Source organism: Narcine bancroftii, chromosome 1, assembly GCF_036971445.1.
Source record: "Narcine bancroftii isolate sNarBan1 chromosome 1, sNarBan1.hap1, whole genome shotgun sequence".
In the NCBI taxonomy this organism is placed as follows: domain Eukaryota; kingdom Metazoa; phylum Chordata; class Chondrichthyes; order Torpediniformes; family Narcinidae; genus Narcine; species Narcine bancroftii.
Genome location: NC_091469.1, coordinates 408,669,356 through 408,685,023, shown reverse-complemented (window position 1 = coordinate 408,685,023; position 15,668 = coordinate 408,669,356). Strand labels below are relative to the sequence as shown.

At 43.0% G+C, this 15,668-nt stretch overlaps 1 protein-coding gene across 4 annotated transcripts; it reads right to left on the bottom strand.

Moving 5' to 3' along the window:
* Window positions 1-4,313: 4,313 nt before the first annotated feature.
* On the bottom strand, window positions 4,314-5,868 carry LOC138753233 (interleukin-6-like). Of its 4 annotated transcripts, none has more exons than XR_011351053.1 (4): window positions 5,827-5,868; window positions 5,564-5,730; window positions 5,351-5,464; window positions 4,314-5,075 (listed from the first exon to the last, which is right to left on the bottom strand). XR_011351053.1 is itself a non-coding variant. In XM_069915989.1 (4 exons), exons 1-4 carry the CDS (start codon window positions 5,840-5,842, stop codon window positions 4,654-4,656), a joined length of 723 nt encoding a protein of 240 aa, XP_069772090.1. In that variant the 5' UTR covers window positions 5,843-5,862; the 3' UTR covers window positions 4,314-4,653. The 4 variants fall into 4 exon arrangements, 3 of the variants coding, with proteins under 3 accessions (XP_069772090.1, XP_069772098.1, XP_069772081.1); XM_069915989.1 differs by having other exon boundaries at window positions 4,314-4,833; window positions 4,929-5,075; window positions 5,351-5,730; window positions 5,827-5,862; XM_069915997.1 differs by lacking the exon at window positions 5,827-5,868 and having other exon boundaries at window positions 4,314-4,833; window positions 4,929-5,075; window positions 5,564-5,802.
* Between the last annotated feature and the right edge of the window lie 9,800 nt (window positions 5,869-15,668).

The window sequence follows — 15,668 nt, the reverse complement described above, 5'->3', positions numbered from 1 at the left end:
GAACCATGCATAGAGTATATTAGAAACCACCAATTTCAGGCCTCCAGCTCTTAACGTGATAAGATACAAGTAGGAAAATATTTAAATATGAAATTTTGGATGACATGATTTCTTTTTTCTTTTGTGTTCTTCTGTTGTTTATTTTACTTTCTCTTTTATTTCTTGCTTTAAGTTATGGGGTGGGGAGGGTGGGAGGAAGGGGGAAAATGAAAATGTCACTGTATATTTGATGAATATTTGTATATATTATTAACATGGTTCACAGTGAAGTATTAAATAAAAAAATATATTAAAAAATAAAAAAAAATGTCTGTTTGGCCCACAAAATGGTGCTAGTGATTTTCAAACTGCTCCTAAAATCATTTTCCATCATAAACAATCCTAATGCCATAAGGGCTCTGTGATTAGTAAGGAATTGCTTAAGGTGGTATGTGAGTGGAAAGAAAAGAAAAAGTTTGAAAACTGCTTTAATCGTACCTAATTGACTCACTATGTGCACAGTTACACAACTCCAAAGGAAATAGGCAAATTACAATTTTTCTCAAGCAAAATATTTCAGTAACAATTGAATCTTGAGCAGTGGTTCTCAATCTTTCCCCCACCCCCTACCCCCAGTCACATACCATCTTAACCAATAGCATAGGGATTGATTAAGGTTGAATGTGTGTTTTGTGGGGGGGGGGGGGTGGGGGGGAGGAAGTTTGAACACCACTGATGTAAATGGACGTATAATTTCCTAATGCTAATTGAATTATGCTTTCTGCCGAGGAAGTGACTGTTTTGAGACTGGTTAAGGTCAGGCAGTGTTGGAGAATTTTAACCCATGTCTTTGTATGTTCAGAGAGCTCCTTGATCCTCTGCAGAGGTGATGGACCTCCCACAGGGAACTTGCTAAAGAAAAGTCCTCAATAAACTGCTGTTTCTCACCTCACCCCCAATCTGAATTGAGGATTAACACTGATCCTCTACAAAATATTGGTTCCCCCGTACAAGGATTTGATGTAGCCAGTGAACAAACTTTCCACTGTACATCTACAGAAGTTTTCCAAGATTTCCATTTTCTAGCAGGTCAAATAGAGTTTTTCATATAGCAAAAATAACCGACATTTTGAGCTAGAGCCCTTCAAGGTATGGAAAAATGTCGGCAGGCACTTGAATAAAAAGTTAAGGGCCAAGCGTAGGGGGAGGAGCATGATCACAAAGGCAGGATGTAGAGAAGGGAGGGAAGGCACAGGAGCAAGCAGGGGGAGGAGGGATGGCTAGGTGAATAGAGAGTGAAGGGGGTGGAGAGCTGAGGGAAAGAAGACAGGGGGAAGATGTGGTAAACTACTGTTTGTATATTTAACTGTATGGACATGCCCGTTGGCTGACTGTACCTGTGACAACTCCTACAGACTCCTGAATAAAGGTAACTGTTCCATAGCCACCTCCCAGTTCAGGATTGTTGAGCAGCATGGGCATGGCTCCATTGTATTGTGATTAAAAGTTTTTCAGTTTTACATAACTTCCAGTCTTTTGGAGTTTTTGATGGTGTATCAGAAGGGAAGGGAGGGGGAAAGGAGTACAGATTAGCAGAAACCAGAGGTCGATGTTAATGCCAATTGGCTGGAGAGTCCCCAGATGGAAAATAAGGCGTTGTTCCTCTAACTCACGGGTGGTTTTGGTGGGATAGTACATGAGGCCATGGACAGACTCATGAGTATGTGAGTGGGACACAGAATTGAAATGGTTGGCAACTGGGAGGTCCCTTTCACTGGTGTGGACAGAGTGACGGTGCTCAGTGAAGTGATCTCCAGTGATTCTCAATGTAGAGAATGCCAGAAAGGGAGCAGTAGATGCAGAAAATCAATCTTGTGGCGATACATGGTGCTAACTCTCTCCAGTTCTGATCGCCCAATAATCATTGGATTTTGTTCCTGTGTTTTTTTCCTAAAGTCTACAATCAGTTCCTTGGTCTTGTTAACATTGAGAGGCTGTTGTTAATTAACCATTCAGCTAACTATTCAATCTCCTGCATCACTGTTTTTTTTTACAGTCCACTGCTGTGATAGGATCATAGATTACTGATTAATTTTGAGGGGATGATGGTATTGAATGCCGAACTGTAGTTGATAAAGAACATCTGCTATCTGATATCTGCTATCCAGATGTTCCAGGGTTCTGTGAAGAGCCAATGAGATGGTATCTGCATAGAATTGTTGCTATGGTAGGCAAATTGGAGTAGATTGATGTCACTGCTCAGGCAGGAAATGATATGCTTCAACACCAGCCCCTTAAAACAGTTCATCATTGTGGATGAGAGCCATTGGTTGATAGGTTACCACACCCTTCTTGGGCACTGGTATAATTGAAAATAGGTGGGTACCACACCCTGTTGGAGTGAGGTTGAAAATATCTGTGAATACACACTAGCCAGTTGGTCAACTTAGGTTTTCAGTACATGGCCAGGTACAATATATGCAACATAGCATTTTCATATTAATATCTCTCTATGATGAGTAATTAGACTGTGTAAATAAGCATGATGGCAGAATTCCATCAGTGAACTTTTTCTCTTCTGGTAAAAATGTATCAGCTCTTGCAGTTTGAGCCCCTGTCCACAAAATCCATATCCCCTTACAGAAGTTCAACTCTTTCAACATGGCATAATCATGTGAAATTTTTACCCTCCAAATACAATAGAAACATTCTTTATATTTTTTAGTGACATATTTAATTTGTTCAGGCTTGTGAAAACTAGGTTGACCATAATGGAGAGTACTTCAATACTGAATGTATTTGATTCATTATGTAAACTGTAATTAAACAATTTAGAAAAGGAAGCTTCATTTGGAATAAAGTTTTAGCTGTAAACATTGGTAAAGTTTGGACAGGCTCGACTTGTATCTGCTGAAATTGAGAAGAGTGAGGGGGAGCAATTGAAACATTTAAGATCCTTAAGCTTTTTGACAGTGGATAAGTAGCGGATGTTTCCTCTCATAGGAGAATGTAGCTCTATGGCTCACTGTTTAAAAATGCACAGTTATCATTTTAAGAAAACAGTGAAAGGGGAACTCTCTTACACAAAGTGCACAATAACTAACTGGTTTTGGATTCTTGTTTATCAAAGGGCGAAGGCTTATCACAGGTAGATAAGAAAATGACAATCAGATCAATCATGACTTGTTGAACAGCTGGTCAGGGTTGAGAATATTTGAGAAGCCTATTCCTAATTCAATTCCCTATTCCTAAACCACTTTGTGTAGGTTTCAATCAGGGAAATTACCTCCTGTGGTAATTTGGAGTTTCTTCTGATAATTAAATGATTGAAAGTGGGAGAAAAAGAATCTCAAAAATTTCAACCTTTTTATTCCTCCTGTTGTTGCTTGACCTGCTGAGATCCTCCAGCAGAGTTTGTTTGGCAAAGGATATATGTGTTATTAAATGCCAAGAACAAAGAATTTCCAGCTTGGGATTTAATTTATTGTATCTGATGGAAACAATTGCTGCCTATGCATGTCAATTTAAAAAATTACAACTAAATTGAAAATTAAGCCAAAATATGACGATATTTTATGTATTAAATACAGTACATCCAAAATTATATCTTCCATGTGTTACTTGTTAGGTCTGCTTTGTTCATGAATGAGTGAGACAAACACCAGGCTGAGTCGAAATCAGGGTTCTTTGTTCTTTATTACCGGATTGTAACACTTGCGACTAAACATGTTAGTCGGAGAATGCATTCTGCCGTTATCAGCAAAATGGTGATTTTTTATACCCTTGGATACATGCTTAGAACATCATCATATCATTACTTGTCCAATGACTAAAACTGTTGCTATCCTTTCCCTGCTAGCTTCCTGCCTCTCAATCCATCAATGTCTCTCTTATCTTGTAAGTACAAGGATGCATTTACATCTTGTTACAGCCCTGTACAGGGCAGGGTAACTCCTTACACATTCCCATCTCATGATGTTTTACCTTACATACTACATAATTGTTTGCATTTCCAGACAGTAATTTGATAAATTATTGCATTCAATGAATCTTAAATAGGCACATTTAGAAGATAAAATCTTAAAATTATAGTAAACATAAATCCATACTTGCACAAATACTGTTCGTTTGAATTCAACATTACTCACAATCTAAATTATAAATAAATAAATACAAGTGTTTAATATTACTAAAATTTAGATGGGACAAAATAAATATAAATAATATTGAACAACACTTTCCAAAAAATTGTTAATACAACTTTTAAAGTTTACAAGTCGATTCTTTAACAGAATAAAATTTATATACTTAAACATTGAATGACTAGATGCTGAACTATAACGTTCATACACTGAGGCAATTACTTCCTTGTAAATAATCGTATTTGAGAGGTTCCCATGTTGATTGGAATTGGAGGAAAGCCTGACCTCCTGTCTGTATTTCGAACACCATTAAACAGTGTTAAGTCTGAAGGACGGGCTGACTGGTGAGACTTGAATGCCAGTTTGATTTGAATCCAATCAATTCCACAATGCTTCTTTTGACACTCTCTCCGCTTTTAAACCTTTCACCTGGGGCTGGTAAGTGGATAAATAAATAAATAATCAGATGCATAGACCTAGATTTAAAAAAAAATGTCTCTGCTAAATCTCAGGGTGAGCCCCCTGTGGGAGTTCACAGACTCATGAAACGAAGGGCTCGGGATGCTTTCTCCATGAACCGTGTGAAGTCTCGCAGGATGACGTATACATTCACTTGTCTGTTCCACTCTGTTTTTGACACCAAATCTGATGCAGAAACCTCCAGCTCCCTCTCGCTCTCACTCCCATCACGGACGCCAAACTCAGCATTTAACTGAAATATCAAGGGAACAGCAAGGTTGGTGATCTGAGTTTTCAGATTGTGTGACCGTGAAAGGCTGCTGAGTAACTGGTTCAATTTCCCCTTACCTGGTGCCTCACCTGTTCGGCCAGCTGCTGGGTGCTGGATCGCATCCATGTCATTTGATCGTTCGAGCCGACGGACGATGTTTCCACCAACATTAAGAAGGAGTTGTAATTTTGGAGACCTGCTGCAATTGCTTTGAGGCATGTTTCCTATTTTGGAACAGACGCCGAAAATAAGAAATAACCTTGGTCTGGAGCTCTCCTCAAAGCATTTTGATAACCCGTATCCGCATTTTAATTATCAATAGAAGCCTAGGTGGGGAAAGTTGTTTATTCTGATGTATTGGCACACAACTACTGTAAACTAAGAGATGCCGATAGAAATGTTCCAGTCCTCTATTTTTCCCCCCTCCAGAGATAAAAGTTATATGTAATTTCCACCAAAACTCAAAAGTCGAATCTGAATCCACTGTGAAGTTGCTCACCTTCTGGAAACTGATCTTTGTGCATCTGTCCTGAGCTCGGATTTGTGGCAGGTTGAATTCATATGTCAGCAGCGAGCCCTCGTCTCCGTCACAGAAGGCGAAATAGTCACACAGCTGGCGGGGAAGAAAGGCGAATGGGCGAGTGAGAACCAGTCCGTCCCAAGGCTGCAGCCGCCTCGGTTCCCAGCGCGTTCCCTCCTCGCACTCACTCACCTGCGCGTCACGGAGTTCTGCCGCTGTGCTCCGGATCTGCAGCGCCAGAGAGGGGCAGGTGGCGCAGGGCACGGCGGGTGCAGGTGATCCCCCCGTCCTTTCCATGGAGTCGGTCACGGGCAAAGCGGCGACTCTTCCAAACAGCATCAGGAACAGGAGGCGAAAACCTGCAGGGAAAGAGACGGAACGGAATGAGAATTCCCACTTCATGCAAACTCTCTGAAATCAGACTGAACAGATAACGGGGGGCTTTGTCCACTGACTTGGAGAAGGTCCCATGGTCGGTTCTTCGTACAAAGGTATGAGATATATTTTCTCTCCCCCACCCCTTTATTCCCCACTATTTATTATTCGCTACCTTTTGGGAAAATCCAATTCGTAATTTACTTTCGCAACATTTGTTTACAGCATCAATTACTCACTCTTGAATTTTTCCTTTCTCTATGGCAATCTCTCCGTGTTGAGGATGATTTCCTCTCCAGTTCCGCATTTTCTGAGGAATAATGTTTCCTAGGAATTGGCCAACGGTATAAAACCGAGGGACTATCCCAGATGATCCACGTAATGCTCTTATCAAATCATGTTGCAATACCGTACACATTACCGCGACACGAGTCGATAATATTACTGGACTCTTTCACCACGTACTGATCACTCTTGTAGGGGGGTCTTTTTTTCTTTGGCTTGGCTTCGTTGACGAAGATTTAAAGGACGTGGAGGGGGAGGACGTGGAGGGGGAGGACGTGGAGGGGGAGGACGTGGAGGGGGAGGACGTGGAGGGGGAGGACGTGGAGGGGGAGGACGTGGAGGGGGAGGACGTGGAGGGGGAGGACGTGGAGGGGGAGGACGTGGAGGGGGAGGACGTGGAGGGGGAGGACGTGGAGGGGGAGGACGTGGAGGGGGAGGACGTGGAGGGGGAGGACGTGGACCTGTCCTCGGGCCTGCGCAAAGGAGCTTTTAGGTGGAGTGCAGTGCGCGCAGTACTGGCCCCACCCTTTACACCCATGGTTCGTGTGCCGTGGCCAAGCAAGCTGGGACGTGGCAGCGAGGTCCTTGGGTCGTAGGTTTTATATCGGAGTGACCTTCTCCTATGCAGGTTTCTTACCCGGGCTGGAGGGGTCTGCCTCCCCTCTTAGGTCGGTCCATACTGCCCGGACCGGGGCTGAGGCCGCCGCCGCTCTCCCTGTGCCCGGACCGGGGCCGCCACCCACAACTCTCCGCCCGGATCGGGGCCTCCGCCTGCCCCACCCGACCGAGGCCGGGGCCGCCGCCTCTCCCCCCGCTCCTGCCCGGATTGGGGCCGCTGCCGCTGCTCCCCCTGTGCCCGGACTGGGGCAAGGGGGAGGCGGCGGCCCCGGCCCCGGTCAAGCGAGGCAGGCGCTGTAGTATTCTTGAGCAGCTTAAGTCGTTTACAACTGGAATCCCCCTTATAGTGACGGCCTTCAGCCTTCCGGATGCATTCGTCACCCAATGGATGATTTGCAAGATGCCAAGCTTGGGAGGGGAGTTCAATTTTATTAGTTGTATCATTAAAGCGTAGAAGTTCCCATATATCCAAAGGCTCACCTTGCCAGGGCCAGGTACCATCTCTAGTTGGGCCTCCACAAATCCAACAATTCTTCAACCCCAGCAAGTCAGCTGTTTGTTGACTCAAATCTACCCACTTATTGTCACCTAACGTTGAATAGCAGCCTGTCTGCGAGCACCAGCATATATATCCCCTTTAATCCTACTTCATTTATAGCCCTGACTAATGTTTTGCCTTATAATTCTCCCACCATCTCCTCTGTACCATATTTTAATACTCGTCGAGGCCAGGATGCAGACCCAAGCCACTCCCCTAGGACAGTTTTGCTTCCCTGGTCCATGTTGGGATCCTAAATTAAACCATATTAAATAAGGTACCCCACTGTGAATGCACTTCCTACCCGTGCCCCGTTTGCATTCTAAAGGTAAACTTATCCATTCTTCAAAGTAACTATCACCTCTGCTGCCCCTATTCCAGGAGGACTTAATACATTGTGTACAATTGGGTAGTTTCCCAAAAATTGGGAACCAGCAGAAAAACAATACCGCAAATAGTAAAAATAACATTATAACAATTTTTTTCGGTGGAGCGTGACTTCAGTCCAGAAGGATGCGAGACTGCATGCCAGGGAGAGGGGATATTGTCAACGTCTTTAGTCTGTGGATTAGCACGCTTAACACATTGCACGAGAGTCCATCCCTTTTCTTTTGTTCGTACTTCAGTGTCGGAATCCAGTAGCTATTCCTAGCGCGCTTCCTTAACGTCCTCCCGTCGTTTCTTCTCAATGCCTCTTCTCAGGTATCACTCACTTTGTCCACTGACCAGCTACCTGTCGTCCGGGAGTCCAGCTGAATCAGCTGGGGTGCACCTATCCCCATAGTCAGGCACTTTGTCAGTGGAGGGAGTGCAATCCTAGACAACCCCCACCCCAGTTCTGAGAAGCAGAGCCGGTGCCACCTTCGTGATCTTCGCTGCGTCGCGTGGAGTCCATTGCCGGCCTCCCCCGTGACGAGAAGCAGCAGACGCGAGCGCGGCTCGAGTAGGGGGGGTATCGTGTAGGTAAAAGCTGACACTCGACTGGAGGGAGAACTAACGCTTTTATTAGCTTACAACACGGGTAGGGTTCATGAATAGGGTTTAGGGGGAAACTAAGGTTATATAGGGCTCCTGGTGGAGGAGTCTGGAGGCGGGGCCAGTCGTCAGGACAAGATACTTCTAGTGATTCCCAGTTCACTACAGGAAAAAAAAAGCTCATCACAAAATCACCCAAAAGCAAAAAATAATGTTTCCCTTTCTTTCTAAAGGAACAAGTCATTAAATAGCTGCAGCCCCAAGGCACAATTGGTCCATGCTGATCAAGTTGCCGACCTGAGCTCGCTTCTTTTTCCTGCGCTTGGCCAATATTCCTCCAAGCCTTTCCTATCCACACACCTGGCCAAATGTCTTTTAACTGTCCTAATTGCACCCATCTCTACCATTTCCTCTGGTAGCTTATTCCATGTACATACAACCTGTGTAGAAAAAGTTGCTCCTCTGTTCTCTTTCAAATTCCAACCACATTCACTTTACCTCTCTGGGCTCTAGTTTCAGACTCCCTTTTCCCTATGGGGGAAAAGGGTGTCATCATTTACCCTATCTATGCTGTTCATGACTTTATATCTTCACAAGGCCACCCCTCAGCCTTCTTTGCTCCAGGGATAAAAGCTCCAATTTATCCAGATTCTCCTTCTAACTCAAACCCTCCAGATTTGATAACATACTCATGAATCTTTTATGTAGCCTTTCCAACTTAATGACATTCTTCCAATAGTCCAGTGAGCAAAACTGCACACTCCATGTAATCTCACCAATGTCTTGTACAACTTCAGCCAAGACTGCAAGAAACTGTAGCGAGATATGAAAGCTGCTCCAGAAGACTACACGTATCCTGTCTACATTATCCTGCTTCCTTGAAATTGAGGGCCACATATTTAAAAAAAAAACAACCTACACCAGCCACACACTCTTCACCCTCCTACCATCAGGAATAAGATACAAGTATGAAATCATGCTCCACCAGCTTCAAAGCCAGTTTTTTCCTGCCATTATCATACTCTTGAATGAATCTCACATTGGTAAAATAATTTTGCCTTTGCTCTGTTCTAACTGATCTCTCTCTGCAACTGTACTCTGCTCATGTGACAAACTTGAACGTGAGCTCTAACATGAAGTCCCAACATTAGCCCTGACCAGTGAAGGCAAGTGTCCCAAATGTCTTTTTCACTGCCCTGTCTATACTTTCTGATTTACAGCACTCTCCATGACCGTACCCTTTATATGCAAATCCTCTCTTGATTTATTTTTGTTCTATTTTCATGGAAGAGAACAAAAAAAAAGACCTTGCTAGAAATGTACTGAAATCAGTATTAGTTAATGGAATTAAAAGCTGATAAATCCTCAAAAATTCACTTCTTGCCAAATTACTAAATGAGATAGACTTGGAAATAGTAGAGGCATAGGTTTACATTTTCAAAAGTTCCATACAATATATAATGGTTCCTCTAGATTGGTAGATAGCAAAGGTAACCCCCATGACTTAAAAAAGAGAGAAAATGTAAGGCTATGTGCAATTTAGGGTAAAGTCAAAAATTGGGCAAATGTTTGAGTATTTAAAGTACATGAAAAAGTAATTGAGGTGGAACTAACTCAACAATGGAGTTATGAAAGGAAAATCATGTTTAACAGAACTAATGAAGTTGTCTTTGAAGATGTAACTAGTAGACTTTAAAAAAAAACACCATGTAGTAAGTATTTGAATTTTAAGAAGGTTTTGATGGAATCCCACAAGAGAGATGGTACACAAAACCACAAAGGATTGGGGAAAAACGACTGGCATGGATTGAAAATTAGCTGACAGGAAATGGAATGTTGGAATTAATGGAAAATTTTCATGGGCACAGTATTTGGCAGCCAGATACCACAGGGATTATTCCTGGGCCTCAATTATTTAGAACATTTATCAATGACTTGGATGAGGGAATGAAATGAGGTCAATTTGTTGACAACATGCATTTGGATGTATTTCAGAGTTGTGAGGGAATGCAAAGAGGAAAAGATCACTTCAAGGAGATGAAGATAAATTTGAGGGAATGGGGAAATACAACTCCAATGTTGATAAATGTGGTACTAACTTTGGCAGGAAAAAAAAACAGATTAGTAAAAAATTGGAAAATGATATACAACGGAGCATGGCTTTCCATGCAAACAATTGCTGAAAGCAAATTTGCAGGTGTAGCATGCAGTTAAAATGGCAGAGTGCATTGGCATTCTTTGCAATTAGAGGAGCAAAGAATCCACATGTATGTTGGGCATAAGCAAGGTAATACTTGTCCTAGAGGAAGTCCAACAAAGATTCACCAGATTGGTAGGCTTGGACTCTTGCATGAATATACCTGTATTCATTTGAGTCTAAAAGAATGTGGCAATCTCATTTTAAACATAAAGAATTCTGATGGTTCTTGGCATTCTGAAAGAATATTTCCCCTGTTAATGGCAATCACAGTCAAGTCTGAGAACAGAAATTTCTTCTCCCAGAGAGAATCATCGACCACATAATTATATAGAAACCAAGTCACTGAGTTGTAAAAGTGACATATATTGGCAATCAGAAAAGGTTTCAAGGAGGGAAAAGATTATGTGAAAATTGCATGTAATGTTAGAAGTCAAAGGGTTGCACGCAGTGGAAATGTTCCCAGATGCATCTATTTCAATGCAAGAAGTATTGTAGGAAAGACAGACAAGCTTAGAGCATGGATAGGTGTGTGGAGGTATGACATTCTGACCATTAGTGAAACTTGGTTGCAGGAGATGCAGGACTGGCAGCTGAATGTTCTAGGTTTCTGTTGTATCACAGACAATAGAATAGGAGTGGGAGGGAAGGAGTGGCAGGCCAGAAGGATCAACTACTGAGGCTATGTGGGTGGAGCTGAAGAATGGGAAAGATTATGACCACACTCATAGGGTTGTATCATAGACCACCCAATAGTCAATGAGAATTGGAGGAGCAAATCTGTAGAGAGATAGCAGACTGCAGCAGGAAACATAAGGGGATTTTAACTTTCCACATATTGACTGGGACTCCCATACTGTAAAAGGGCTGGATGGCTTGGAGTTTGTCATATGTGTTTAGGAAAGTTTTTTAAATGAATAAATAGAAGTAGAAAAAGAGAGAGTCCAATAATGGATCTCCTATAAGGGATCGAGATAGGACAGGTGACAGAAGTACTTATAGGGGAACATTTTGGGTCCAGTGATAATAATGTCATTAGTTTCAAGTTGATTATGGAGAAGGATTGGTCTTGTACTTGGGTTGAGATTCTCAACTGGAGAAAGGCCAATTTTGATGAAATGAGAAAGGATCTAGAATGCGTGGATCAGGATGTTGTTTTCTCGCAAGGATGTGTGAGGTAAGTAGAAGACTTTCAAAGGTGAAAGTTTGAGAGTACAGAATTTGTATTTTTCTGTTAGGATGAAAGGCAAAGTTAACAGACATAGGTAACCTTGGTTTTCAAGGGATATTGGGGATCAGGTTTGGAAGAGAGAGGTGTGTAGCAGGTATAGGCAACATGGATCATGTGAGGTACTTGAGTATTAAAAATGGAAGAAAAACCTCAAGAAAGAAATCAGGCTAAAAGACATGAGCTTCAGTTGATAATGTGAAGGAAAACTCTAAGGGTTTCTACAGGTATATTAAGAACAAAAGGATAGTAAGGGACAACATAGCCAACCACTCTGAACTTCAAAGAGACCTATGTATGGAGCCAAAAGAGATGAGGAAGATCTTTCATTTTTTTTGCATCAGTATTTATACAGGATACTGACACAGAGTTGTGGGAAGTAAGGAAAACAAGCAATGATGTCATGAAACTTGTACAGATTAAGAGGAGGAGATGCTTGCTGTCTTAAAGGAAATAAGGGAGAATAAATCACTAGGGCCAGACATTCCCTTGGACCTTGAGGGAGGCTAGTGTAGAAATTGCGGGGGCTCTGGGAGAAATATTTAAAATTCCTTTCGCCACAGGTGTGGTGCCAGATAGCTCATGATGTTCCTGGACTTCAAGAACTGAGTTACAGGGAAAGGTTAAATAGGTTAGAACCTTTTTTCCCCCAGAGTGTAGAAGAATGAAGGGAGATTTGATAGAGGTATTTAAAATTGAGGGGGTTAAGACAGAGTAAATGTAGGTAGGCTTTTTCCAATGAGGGAAAGTGAGATACAAACCAGAGGTCATTGGTTAAGGGTGAAAGGGGAAAAGTTTAGGGGTAACACTGGGGGAACATCTTCACACAGGGAGTGGTGGAAGTGTGGTATGAGTTGCCAGCAGAAGTGGTGAGTATTTTATCATTTAAGTAGTATTTAGACAGGTAAATGGATGGATGGTGATGGATTGGGTGCAGGTCAGTGGGACGAGGCAGAAAAATATTGTGGTACAGACTAGAAGGGCTGAAGGACCTGTTTCTCTGCTGCAATGTTTTATTGCTCTAAGGTGCATGGAAAGAGCTAGAATATAATGCTGCGATGGAGGATGAGCCATGATTTGTAATGAATGGCAGAGATGACCAGATGGGTTGCGTCCAACTGCTGCCAAGACATCAACCGTATTGACTACACCATTCTCCTCACTCATTTTAATCTCACCTTCTTGGAATGCCTAGCCCTCAATTCTCTCTACACTCATCCCCACCTCACCATCAAACCTACAGGCAAAGTGGCGCTGTTGTGATTTTGTGCACTGACCTCTATCTGGCTGAAGCCAGATGACAAGTTTCAGACACCTCCTCTTATTTGCCCATCCAATCGGACCTCACCAAAACTCATCAAGCTTTAGTATCTTGCATTATCTTTGAACTCATCATTCTGGTAATCTCCCTCATACAACCACCAACCTCATTGTTTCCCAACTCCACATTGTCTGTTTCTACCTCCTACCCAAGGTCCACAAACCCAATTCCCTTTCAGACCCATTGTTTTTGTGTGTTTACCCAACCAAACTGGTTTCTGCTTGCCTTATCTCAGTTTTGTCCCCCTTGGTCCAGTCCTTCCCCCACCTACATCAGGGATACTTCACATGCCTGCCATCACTTCAACAACTTCTGTTCCATGAACTCAACCACCTCATCTTTACCATGGACATCCAATCACTATACACCCAGACTTAAGGCCTCAAACCATTTGTTTCTTTCTCAACAACAGACCCAACCAGTTCCCCTGCACTACCACCCTCCTCCAACTGGAAGAACGTGTTCTCGTCCTCAATAAATTTCCCTTTGACTCATCCCACTTTCTCCAGGTCAGAAGGGTAGTCATGGGTGCCCTCATGGGCCCCAGCTATTCATGCTACAGGCCTACACATACAAGACACATACAAGGCCCCTTAACTTTTCCTCCACTACATTGACAACTACTTTGGTGTTGCCTTATGCACCCATGATGAGCACATTGACTTTCTCCAATTTACTGTCAACTTCCACCCTGACCTCATATTCACTTGGTCCATCTCTATCAACAATCTCCATTTTCTTGATCTCTCTTCCTTCATCCTGGAGACAAAAACCTGACAGACATCATTTACAAAACCACCAACTCCCACAGGACCTCAATGACACCTCTTACCACCCTGTCCCCTCACCTCCCACCCCACCAGCCTCACCATCCAACATATCTGTCGTTTCTGCCACCTACAATGTGATCTCATCACCCGACACATTCTCTTCTCCTCACCTCTCCAACTTCCACAGGGACCATTCCCTCAGACACTTCCTCATCCACTCCTCCCTTGCCACCATTTGAGGTCCCAAACTTGTGCATCTGCAATGGTCACTTTCTGCATTTGCTACTCCCATTGTGGTCTCCTCTACGTTGGAGTTCTGGATGCACATTGGGAGATCGCCTCGAAGAGCACCTCGGCTTTGTCTGCTGCAGGAGTGTGACCTCCCACTGGCCACCTATTTCAATTCCCTACTCCATTCTCTGGCTGACATGTCTATCTATGGTCTTGTGCACTGCCAGACTGAGGCTACCTGCAAATTGGAGGAACAACACCTTGTATTCCACCTGGGTGCCCTCCAAACTGATGGCATTGACTTCTCCAGTTTCATTTAAACTCCCCTGCCCCCCCCCCCCATTTTCCCCCAAGTCTCCTTTTCTCTCACTCTCCATTTCTCTTTTCCCTTCCCTCTGTCTCCTTTCACAGAGCGAAACTGAATTCCTCTCTCTTGTCCTCCTATCATATCCAATTAATCACCTTTTGTCTGTTCTCCCTCAACATTTTGCTCATACCTCAAGGAAGAGCTCTATCCCCAAACCTCAGTAATCTATCCTGTGGACGTTGCGAGTTCCTCCAGCATCTCTTGGGCGTTGACTTTGGGCTACTCCTGTCTGTTTCCTTGTTTTAAAATATAATTAAGAAATTGTGGAATAGCTTAATTGTTCAAATAATTCAATGATTCATCAACTAACGTTGGAATTAGTCATCAATGTACAAGCAGTGTTGTAATTAAATCACATGACCAAGAGTACTGGACCAGCGAATTAGAGGCACAAGTTTCAAGAGTAGGGAATTTCAGTTTAATCTGCATCCTCTCTGTTAGAAACAGAAGTCCCTTCACAGAAATTGCTAGAGACAAAAATTGAGAACAAAGAACATTTATTTTACAACAATGCAAAGTTGGGTGCTTCCCCTTACCCTGGGAATACACACATACACTGGGGCTCACCCAACTTTTATACAGTGAATTTCAGTATAGGTGTACCCTCCCCCTTGCATTCTTCTGCCTCCTGGATGGGTTTGGCATTAGGCAATCCTTCCTGCCTACCTGGAGGACCAGGGGGTATCCTGTCGGTGTCTTCTCATGTCCTTATCCTCATTGTCCTTATTCACAACCTTGCCCTTGTCCCCATTCACACCTTTCCGACTCTCAGAGCTACAGTCCCTTCACATGCAGAGTTCGCTAATCCTGTCTAGGGTTTACTAATTTAATATGCATAACTTGATAAATCTGTGTATGGCTTACTAATTATATATGTAGAACTTGGTACTTCTGTCTAGACAATTTGTTGACAATTTGTTATCTCATCCAGACTACCTCAACTTCCTACATTCTATTATTCCTTACCTCTCCTTATCTTATTCACAGGGTGGGCTCTAGAAGATTCTTATCTTACAGAGGCTGACTCTGCTTCCTGCATTCTAATTTCCATGCTTAGCCTGTTCATACTGGTTTAATCCATCACTCCACATGTCTGCACTAGTTTCCCCATCTTTCATATTTTTATGTCAAGTTTCCTCATCTCTCACATCTCCGTGAAGGTAACATTAAAACCACCAACTTATTTTGAGTCCGGCTACTCTACCGATACTCTTCAGGATATTTCCCAGTAGGTCTTGTGTGTTGTGATTGGCTTCAAGTACCACCTTGCAATGGAGTAACAACTTTACTCTGGGCCAATCACATTGCTCCCTCAACAATTCATGGCAATTAGAATAAATTGTTATTTTAAAATGACCGGGGCGGCGCCATCTGTCTGACACCCATGCACTC

Coding starts and splice junctions, on each gene's coding strand:
- LOC138753233 (XM_069915980.1), bottom strand. CDS start 5,773: ATGAAGTGGGAATTCTCATTCCGTTCCGTCTCTTTCCCTGCAGGTTTT. Junction 5,076..5,350: donor CAAAGATCAGTTTCCAGAAG/GTGAGCAACTTC, acceptor GTTCCAAAATAG/GAAACATGCCTCAAAGCAAT. Junction 4,834..4,928: donor CCGAACAGGTGAGGCACCAG/GTAAGGGGAAAT, acceptor TTGATATTTCAG/TTAAATGCTGAGTTTGGCGT.